The 10575-nt window shown below is 49.1% G+C and overlaps 1 protein-coding gene and 1 pseudogene across 3 annotated transcripts; one reads left to right on the forward strand and one right to left on the reverse strand.

The window, feature by feature from the left end:
• Nucleotides 1-3566: 3566 nt before the first annotated feature.
• On the reverse strand, nucleotides 3567-7141 carry LOC101772897 (retinol dehydrogenase 13). Of its 3 annotated transcripts, XM_004956578.3 has the most exons (10): nucleotides 6741-7141; nucleotides 6447-6653; nucleotides 6302-6368; nucleotides 5807-5835; nucleotides 5520-5728; nucleotides 5267-5385; nucleotides 4697-4801; nucleotides 4547-4613; nucleotides 4053-4206; nucleotides 3567-3945 (listed from the first exon to the last, which is right to left on the reverse strand). In XM_004956578.3, exons 1-10 carry the CDS (start codon nucleotides 6765-6767, stop codon nucleotides 3790-3792), a joined length of 1140 nt encoding a protein of 379 aa, XP_004956635.2. In that variant the 5' UTR covers nucleotides 6768-7141; the 3' UTR covers nucleotides 3567-3789. The 3 variants fall into 3 exon arrangements, with proteins under 3 accessions (XP_004956635.2, XP_022680358.1, XP_022680359.1); XM_022824623.1 differs by having other exon boundaries at nucleotides 5520-5835; XM_022824624.1 differs by having other exon boundaries at nucleotides 5520-5835; nucleotides 6447-7141.
• LOC111256451 lies at nucleotides 7141-8042 on the forward strand (annotated as a pseudogene).
• The last annotated feature ends 2533 nt before the right edge of the window (nucleotides 8043-10575 follow it).

Below are 10575 nucleotides of genomic sequence, written 5' to 3' on the forward strand. Positions count from 1 at the left end.
TAAACCTTGTTCCTCCAAGTTTGCCATATGGTTTCTTTGAGGAAATAGTGCGGCATGAAACGACGGGGTTGGAGACCCCCCGCCTCCAAGCATGCAGCAATGATATGGGTGCAAGGTCTGTGCAGCAACCTTGGCTTGTGGCAAGAGCAAACACAACCTTCATTGCTGATGATGCACTCATGTGTGTGTCTCTCACGCCTCCTGCCCATTCAAACTTTGTCCCTACAAACAACTTCAAACCGGCGTTCCACGGCTCCCACTTCTTTCACACGATGCAAATGAGCTTTCTTAATTGCTTCCTCCATGTACTCTGTCATCTTGTACCCAAATATTACATGGTTGTCGCGCATGGAGTTATCAGTCAATTAGTACCTTTCCTTAAAATACTTCATGGTGCGGTAAAGGTAAAATTCGACAATACCAATAAGGGGCAAGCCCCGAACACCATGCAGGACCCAGTTGTAAACCTCAGCTAGGTTTGTCATCATTATACCCCACCGTGCACCTCCTTCATCAAAGAGTAATGCCCACTTTTCCTTCGGTTCATTCTCAATCCACTGTGAGAAGGTCCTGATGGATCTTCCCCGTCTTTGCCTAACGTTTGGACCGTCGAGCCCGACATCCTCCAGAGACACAGGTTGGTCGGCCTCACTATTGACCGCCCTCTTCACTGGTTCCTCGCATTGCTTCTTTGAACTTCCTCTCCTGATTCTTGTAGCACAAGCGCTTGAACAATTTCGTAAGGGTCTTGTTCTTGAATTGGCTGTGAAAGTTCGCACCCATATGCCTCATGCACCACCGACTCTTCAAGTCCGGCCATATCGGCGTCCTGAAATGCTCTTGACTTCCCTTCTGTAGGTCCTCGATTGCTTGTATAATGCCTTTGTGCCGATCATGAACGAGACAGACCCCCTCGACGTCCAACACAATCATGTTCTTCACCCTCTCGAGAAACCAGTACCGGCTATCTCCAGACTCCTCCACAAAAGCGATCGCAAGCAGCAACACCTGATTATTGCCATCCGTTCTGATAGCTGTTAATATTGTGTCTTTGTACCTTCCAGTCAGAAATGTGCCATCAATGCAAATGACTGGTCGACAATGCCGGAAAGCCTGAATGCAAGGACCCAACGCAAGGAATGACCGCTGAAGGACTTGTTTGCCTGGAAATTGAAGAACTGGATATGATTTCAAGTCGTAGAAGCTTCCAGGATTTCTCTGGCAAATGGTGTGCAACAAGGCAGGGAGGTTGTCGTAGGATGCTTCGAACGTACCCCACTTCATCTCAAGCGCCTTCTGCTTAGCACGGTAAGCTTTGTTGTAGCTGATCTTGTACTTGAACTTCTCCTCTATGGCACATATAATGGACTTGGGCTCGAAGCTTGGATTCTCCACTATCTGAGGGTACATGTATTGAGCAACAAATTCAGCAGTGAGGTTGCGGTGTGTCCCTTCCAATTCAGCTAGCAAGCATTGGTGCTCAACCACTTTAGTCACCTCCCAGTAATCCTTCCATTTGCCCTTGTATGCATGCATCCTGAATGGGCTATCATTTTGCACACAACGGACATCATACACCTTTGGGCTACTCTTTTCCACCCTGAACTAACGCTGCAAACACAAAGTGGACCACCTCTTAATAGCCACCTTCACTTCATCCCCACTTTGATACACAGCCCCCACGCATACCTCATTCTCCCTGTACTCCCAAGCAATATTTTCCCCCACATTTACCTATAGGGCGGAATGGTCGTAATTTGACCAATTTCGCAGTACAGGATAATCATTTTCCTCATCCGACGAGTCCTCCTCCATGGCAACATTGGCCGCCCCTCCTTCCATCTCCATCTGCTCTACTAACTCAGGAAATTCTTCCCCCTCATCAGCCTCTACATTTGGTTCTTGAGGTGCTACATCATGTTCTGCATCTCCACCTTCTTGTTCTTCATCATCAATTTCTTCGTTTCCACCCGCAGTACTCTACACATCTTCTTCCACTTCAACTTTATCTCCTCCGACTTGATCTTCAATATGAGTGCTAGGTCCACCCTTAATGATAAATTGGACATACCATATGATTGGTAAACCTCTTCCCGTGAAACCATCTATGTAAGCTCGATACCTCGAAGTTCCTTCAAGCGGAACCAACTCCCAAAAGTTTATGTCCGGCCGTCTTTGCACTACAAACCTCACTGACACATCCGCTTGATCTCTGTCAACACCTAAGTCCCTACAGAGCCACTTGCATATGCCCCCTAAATTCTCTCTCTTGCTCTTGGAACACACTTGGTAAAACAGGGGAATCCACTCAAATCTACCCCTTCTGGACCATATCTAATCTTCCCCAGCCCATAGTACACTTGAATATTGACACTATCTGACATGCCTAGCAAGATACATGAAATGGGCAGTCCAAGTTATTCTCAGCACTATACATAAATTAACTACAATAACGACCCCAATTGAATAAACAAACAACTATGTAACACTAAATCAAGCTTATTAACTAACTTTATCATAGACATGCACCACAACAAATTAATCTAATAATGTTACCGAAAAACTATATTGTAATACCTAACCAAAAAGTTATAATTTACTCACTACATTTAGCGCAGTGATTTACCAGAACAAACAAATTTAATATTGTTATCAAAAAAAATCTATTCGAATACCTACCAAAAAACATAATTTAATAACGCATTTATTCTAGCCATTTACCATAACAACTAAATCTAATAATACTGACTCTACTTTACTGTATATGCTAAATCAGATATACTAACTAATCTACTTTTTCCTATCTAAAAACAGCTAAAAATTTCCAAGTCTAAATCTACATCCACTATTACTTCTAAGTCTAGATGTACTAATATTTCTAAATCTCAAATTCACTAATATTTCTAAAACTAGATCTAAACTAACTAAACTACGAGATTAAAAAAAATTTACCTGCGACAGACGGAAGAAATTTCTTCCCTCTTCCACCTCCTCCTCCTTTCTTTCTTTCTTTTCTTCCCTCCTCCTCCTCTCTCTCTTTTTTTTCCTTCCCTCCTTTCCTCTTTCTCTTCCCTCTCCCTTCTCTAGCTTCTGCGAGCGCGCCCTGGTGCGGGAGGAGGGAAGGGGCGCGGGCGGGTTATAAAGGGCCGACTGTCGCCAGCCCAAGCGGCGGAAGCGCGTTACTGCCGGCTGAGGCGGCGGTAACGCCTCAACTCGCGGCCCGCAGTTACGCCGGCTGCTGAACGTTGGCGGGGCCTTTACCGCCGGCTGAGGCGACGGTAACGCCCTTCCGCCACCTGAGCCGGCGGCGATAGCCCAAATCTGCAATTTTTCCATCCGACTATATATTTCTATATATTTCTGCAAAATCGAAAAAAAATATAAAAATAAAAAAATTCCAGACCAATCCCCGATCGCGGCGGCACCTCGGCAGGCAGGCCGGCAGCGCACGTCCAACTGTTGAAGGCAGGCCCCCAAATTTTTAGGGGCCTAGTGCGGTCGGCCCACTTGCGCTGGGCTTACGGTGGGCCCTGACGGAAGACCATACTATACAATGCAACGACGAATTGTCTCGGACATACCTTGGTTTCCTTTTTTGCATACGTATTATGCATTTAAACATTGGAAAGAAAAGAATCTCCAATGTTTTCTTAGCGCTAGCATTACCTCATGATCGCTGCTTCCAAGTTAACAGGAAGCAGCAGATACAGAACAAGACCGACCTAAAATTTCCTTCACTACAAAAAATACAAACAAGATGTAATAATTATCTAATTTTCCGTATTTCTTTTAACTGTCCCTGAAATCGCCTTCTCTAAGCAGCAGCTCCTTGAACACCGCCGACGATTCTGCCCACAGCTTCTTGGCTACTTCCGTGTCGTACGACAGCCGGGAGGATCCGATCGTTCTTCCTTTCCCTCCAAAGAAATACTTCCCAGATTCTTCCTGAAAACAACAGCATGGAATTATACGATTCAATGTTAGTAGCGAATGCTAGTGCACCATTTGTTGCAAGACAATGAAAGCTCTCCAGGGTAGAACGGCAAGCTTACAGGCGGTGCCAAAGCAGCGTCAAGGACGGCACCAACCCCGGTATCAGGTTCCTGCAGGAGTTTCAGGAAGCGTAGAACCAAGAATGCGAACCAAGAGACACACTCAGGAAGCTCTCGCATGATCTTCGTTTCCACAACACCAGGATCAGCAGCACTAGAAACATGAAATGTAGCAAGTTATATGTGCAAATAGAAGCATGTTAGATAGCAAGCTGGTAGTCGAGGATGGACAAGAAGGTTGCTAAAGCTTAAGTTATCTGAAACAGATATGTTTCAGTAAGGTTTTCCTCTTATGTTTAAAGAACAGAACAAAATGTCATGGTAAAGAAAACGTTGTATATACAAAGTGTGAGGCCCCTTAGGGACAACAAACAATTACTCCAAAATTTCAACATAAAAATATAGGCTCCTATTCCTTCAATAGGCAAGGATGTGGTTTTACAGTATGGAAAAAGGTAGAAGGAAATACATAGCAGATAATCAATGGTACATACATGACAGAGACACCAGATGACATGTGAACCTGTCGATGAAGCTCATATGAGAACATCAGTAAACAAACTGCAATGATAAATGTATTTAGAAAGTTACGATAGCATTACATGAAGCATACTAGAAAACTGAGAATTGAGAAACAGACTCACGCTTGGTGTACTCATAAGTACAAGCTAAGGGGTAGTTTTCCCCTGCTGAGCACTGGCCAAATTTCATCCCTCTCAATGCATCCTCAGAAACATCAATACCTGACACTGCATAGGCAATTGTATGGGTTACTGCAAGAGGAGATGCCATGGAGAGCAGATGGTACAAATATGTATTAATTTCGAAACAGCAGAGCCACTTCTGTGGACACCAAGATTTGAACCACAACACAACCATATACAGGAATTACTAGCACAACAACCAGGAAAATCAGATAAAATGAAAAATGATATGACCACTCGTATAACAGGGCTATCTTTTGTTAATATTGTGCTCCAGTTGAACTTTTTTTTAAAAAAAGTTTTTTTTAAAAAAAACTTGACCACAGGGGGAGACCTCCCCTAGGCTTTGTTCTAAGAAGGTGCTGTGCTTCAAACCCAGGTTGGATGGGAGTTTCAATGACCCCCGGAGTTCAACGCTCTAACCGGTCCATGCTCAAACTTCAATTGAACTTAGGTTCAGAAATAGGTCACGCAGTTTGTTGACAACAAAGACTTAAGCTTAGCACATACCACATCTGTGTGTGAAAGATGTTAGATTAACCACTCGAGAAGGCACTGAGCTGTTCTTCAGCAATGGTAAAAGAATGTTGGTCAGGATAAAGGGACCAATGTAGTTTGTCTGTATCATCCTGAAATTCGCATGTACCAATGTTTAGTTAACTGTTAGTGGAACAACAAAAATGTAATGCTGAAACAAAGAAAAGACCATATATTGTCAGCACAACAATGATCTTTTGCAAGAACAAACAATGGAAGCACTTACTCATCAAGCCGATCCTCAGTTACTCGATGCGACTTTGCTAATATGCCAGCACTATTAACCAAAAGCTGGATAGCAGGCTCTGAACTTGTCTCCTGAATCCACTGCTTCAGAGAAGTTCCAAACTTCTTTATTGACTTGTAGGATGCCAAGTTCAGTTGAAATGTTTCCAGATGGGCATCTGGTTGTTGCCTCCGAATATCTTGAACAGTCTGTTCCACAGAGGATGGCAATGATAACAGCAGTAAAGAATAGCATAATACGTCTAGCGCAAACACCATATGTAATACCTCAAATAACAGCTGTGTGGAACGTCCAGCTGAGAAAGAATAGAATTGCATAATGATTCAGTACATCAACATGGATGAATAAATCCGGCAAGAACAAAAGTCAAAGGTAAATTTTTCCTACAGTGACTATAGCAAGGATAGGAATGAATAAACATGGAACAAAATCTAGAATAGAGGTTTTGCTAAATTTACTGCAAACAACAGATGAACAATTATATCAAGACACTTGACATCACAGATCCATTGAAGGCCATAGTTACCAAGAAAAGGAGGGCAACCTGTGCTCGCAAGTCCTTGCTGAAGAATCAGTGCAGAAGGTTTTACGAATTCAGCAAGCAATACAGAACAAAAGGTAGTAACGAAACTACAACTTCTTTTTATTGATGATTCCATGTCCTTGGCAATACAGAAGGCATCCTACTCAGATGCAGGACACCTGTTCGACGGAATGCCCAGTCAAGCATGACAGCGGGAAGAGACACTCAACCGACTCACCGAGCACGACGTGGTAGCCCTCCCGCGCCAGCGCCGCCGCAGCCGCCCTCCCGAGCCCCGACGTAGCCTGAAATCACGAAACGGGAGACTTCGTCACGCGGAGGACAGAAAGAGGCACACGCATGCGAGAGGGCGGGCGTATTACCCCTGTAACCACGCAGATTGGGCGGCGGCCGCCGCCGGGCCGGGGTCGCCGGCGGCGAGGGGTGGCGGCCACCCGGCCGCGGAGGAAGACGAGGAGGTAGGAGTGGAGGAGGGAGAGGGTCCAGACGACGGCCATCCGCCAGAACTGCGGCGAGCAGACCATGCGGAGCGCCTCGCGGTCCATGGCGGCCGGTCGGTTTACCGTGGACTTACCGTGAGGGAGATTTAACTATTTGTCAGTTTTACGGATAAGATCCTTCGTTAGCCTATTTTAGGTTGGAGCATGTATATTTACCATCACGAAACAAACGATGCTACACATTTGCCACTTTTGCTGACTCGGTGAGTCACCTCCTCATGCTAGGATGGATCGACCATAGAAAATAACCATACTACCCTTGCCCTCATCATGTTAGCCATCTCATCCCCTCTCTCCTGCTAATGATGTGTGGGACCTGATTATCAGTATCATCTTCAACCTCTCGCTGCCCTCTTCTTTCTTACTACAACTCCTCCGCCCAGCCCTGTCCCGTCCTGCCTCGATAGGGTCTACGTCCGCAACGGCGCGAACCCGCTCCACAAGCCCCGCGCGGGGCACCACCTCTTCGACGGCGATGGGATGCTCCACACCGTGCGCCTCCGCGCCGGGCGTGCCGAGTCCTACGCGTGCTGCTTCATGGAGACGGCGCGGATGAGGGAGTTGGACCCACCGGCACGTGCAAGCCGCAGGCTGGAGCCGTGCTTGCCTCGCATGTGTGTTGAGCGGAGGGGATTGGAGACGAGTCCTGGCTTGCTTCCGCTCTCGCCGGAGTGCCTGTGCGAATGAATCAGCGAGAGGTGAGATCCCATCTTGTGGTTCGATCGAGGATGCGTACCTGAGGGTGTGTATTCGGAGGGACGCGGTGGAGCCGCCGGGACCGGTGATGTGGAGGAAGTCGAGGTTGGAGCTGGAGAGCACGGCGGCGACAGCGTCGGTGCGGTGCCCCAGCTCGACGACGATCCACATGAGCTAGGCATCGACGAGGCGGAGTGTGTGCGCCAAAGACGTCAGGGACGACACCTGGAGCGCGGATGTGGTGGTTGGGGTGACGGCAATGACGGGCCTCGGCGGCCTAGCGCTGCGGTGCTTGCTGTTGCGTTGCGCGTTCAGGACGGCGGCGAGGATGCGGTGGGCCTTGAGCATCTCGTTGGGGTCCGGGTGCGGCTAGGAGCAGATGCGGATCGGGTGGCGCCCCACGAAGATGGGGCCGTGGTGGTGATGCGGGTGGGCAGCTCCGATCTCGGCGGCCACCATGGTGGTGGTGGTGACGGTGGTCATGGTCGTGGTGGTGATCGTGGCCGTCGTCGTGTTGCTAGCGCCGGCGACCATGACAGGCGGGGACACGAGCGAGACAAGGTGCGCGGCAGGGTTGATGGGCGGCGTCGGCAGGAAGAGAAGGTGCATGAAGAGGCGCAAGAAGCGGAAGCCCACGGCCATGGAGGTGGCGTAGAAGAGTGCGTGCAGTAGCAGCCACGCCGCCGGCAGCAACGGCTTCGCCGGCTCCGGCTTCTCGTCTTCGTGGACTCGTTTGGCAGCGTATGCGTAGAGATAGGCTCTTTTGAGAGGAAGAGAGCAAACGCACATGCTGCAGGGAGGGCACTATGGTCTTTTTCTGTGCTTGATACATGCTGGACGGAGGACGTGATGCGACACATCAGCAAAAGTGGCAAATGTGTAGCGTCATTTATTTCACGATGGCAAATATGTAGGAGCCTACGTAAAACTGGCAAACGAAGAAGTGCCATCCGTAAAAGTGGCAAATAGTTAAATCTCTCTTACCGTGATGGGTAGGAGAGAGAAAGAAAATGTCACTACGTCTAGCGTGAGTTGATAGCACGCACCACGAAGACAAGCGGGTCCCACCGTCCAGGCTTCCTTCGCACTCATTTTCTCCTTGCTCGCTCGAGGATGATGATGGAGAAGAATGAGGCGAGGTGGGGGCGGAGGTGCAGACCTTGGATCTGGCGGAGGTGGGCCGGGGCTCCTGGCCACCACCGCAGATCCAGGCAGGGGCAGGGCCAGGAAGGGGCGGCGTGGGGGTTGTAGCCGGCATCGGAAGGCGGTCACGACCGGCAAGGTAGGGGGTGGGGAGTCGGGGCGACACCTGGAGGCGACCGCGGCCAGCGAGGATGCCACGGGGATGGGGTGGCGGACTGGTGAGGTCCGCCGGAGTTGTGGCTGAGGGAGTGCGGGCTGGCTTGGAAGAGATGGAGAAGATTGAGGGATGGATTTGGATGAAATCAAATTCAAATACACATTTTAATTTGAATTCAGATATGAAGACGAATATATTGGATACGGATACAAAATGAAAAAATGAATAATTCGAATTCAGATTCGCATTCCGATACTCGAAGCCATAACGAGTATTAACTAGCAGGTATACCCGTACGTTGCAACGGGAGAAAAAAAACATTGCACAACCCTAACCTAATAAACATGACAAACAACTTGGGTGATATTTTGACAACTTAATTGCTGCTGTCGTGCGGCTGCACCATGCACAATCTGTCAGCGTCAACTCCGCCAGCCTTGTGATGTGCACCGGCTCAGCAGTGTTGGCAGTCCAACCAACAACGCATGGAGGAAGGAAGGGCGCATGGAGTTCTGCGTCGTACACGTGCATCGACTGCGATAGGAGAACAGCGTGGCAGCCATGTTGTCAGCGTGAGGATGCAGAAACCAGCTCTCGCGTTAGCTTAGCCTTATCTTCTCACTCTCTGACGCTGTCACCCACCTCCATCCGTCCATGTATCCTCTCAATCGAGCGCATCCGAGCTACCAGCCGCCACCATCCCATGGCCGCCAGCTGCCACTGAGCTGAAAGCCAACCATGACCGCCCCCAACCGAACCCAATCCGACCCGCTCGTACGCAGCACCGCCACCGCTATGACCCGCCAACTCCACGCATCGCGAGTGATTGTCCAGTTTCAAGATCCAAAGTGAATTGTGATGCCTGCTATTTTTCCTTTTCTTTCTTGGATTTTCTTGTAGATAGCGGTATCAGTGGTTTTCAAGCGGGCGGTGGCCGTTAGCAGAACAATGCGAGCTGCTGGTAGGCCGGAAGCAGCGCACGGACACGACGAACGCATCGACCATCGAGCATGCCGCGTCCTCGTTGGCTGCCTGCCTCCGCAACGCGACCGCCAAATCTGTCGCCATGGTGCCGTGCCTGAGCTTGTCGTCCATCCTCATCATGCTCTCCAGTGTGCGCTCTCCAGTATGCGCGTGGCCTTGACAACTATGGTAACAGGCCGACAACATCTTATTTTTCTTTTCCTTTCTTTTGCTCCTTTCGTGGGTTAGATTTTGCAATTTGTCGGTGGCTGGCACCGCGCGCGGATGCCACGGCGGGCGGTGGCCCGGGCAGGCGAAGGATGGCGAGGGGGCTGGCGGCGACCTGTCTTCTCCCCCCACGCGCAACCTCTTGTGGCAGCACGCACCACACATGCAGAGCCGGCGGCGGCGAACGGCGAGGGGGCCGGCGGCGGCGGACGGCGAGGTCAGGGAAAGGGACCGAATCACTTAGTCAATACCTTTCAGTCTGCTCTGGCATACCCAAAGTATGGGATGACAACAGCAATGGGAACGTATCTGGTGCAAACCATCTACCCCATGCAAACTTGAAAAACTATGAATCAAGACTACAAGATGCTAATCCAATGGGTAGGGTTAGTGGTGGGATTATTTTGTAGTTAAGCCCCCCACCCGCCGGCCACTTTTGATGCATCACCTTTTCCATGATATGCAAAACTGGCCGGCAGGTGGGGGGTTAACTGCAAAATAATCCCACCACTAAACCTATCCATTGGATTAGCATCTTGCGGCCTTGATTTATAGTTTCCAAGGTTGCATGAGGTAGATAGTTTGCACCATGTACATTCCCAACAGTAATAGACCGTGTTGAAGCCCTCCGGCATGCATCAATCATGATGAAGAGCTCCATGAGGTTTTTGTTGACAGGAGAGCATATTGGTTGGACCAAGAACACATCACATCCTCTCACGCTCTCTTGCAGTTGGACGTAAATTTCTCCATCGGCAAAGGCCTTGATGAGGATCTTGCCGAGGTCTACACCCAGGTAAGCAG

Source organism: Setaria italica, chromosome II, assembly GCF_000263155.2.
Source record: "Setaria italica strain Yugu1 chromosome II, Setaria_italica_v2.0, whole genome shotgun sequence".
NCBI lineage: Eukaryota > Viridiplantae > Streptophyta > Magnoliopsida > Poales > Poaceae > Setaria > Setaria italica.

What these genes read in the sequence shown, in the direction of transcription:
- LOC101772897 (XM_022824623.1), bottom strand. Translation starts at nt 6,767, where the DNA reads ATGTGTAGCATCGTTTGTTTCGTGATG. An exon ending in GCATCGTTTGTTTCGTGATG is followed by an intron (nt 6,654 to 6,740) that starts GTAAATATACAT and finishes CCTCACGGTAAG; the next exon opens with TCCACGGTAAACCGACCGGC. An exon ending in ACTGAGGATCGGCTTGATGA is followed by an intron (nt 5,386 to 5,519) that starts GTAAGTGCTTCC and finishes TGCGAATTTCAG; the next exon opens with GATGATACAGACAAACTACA.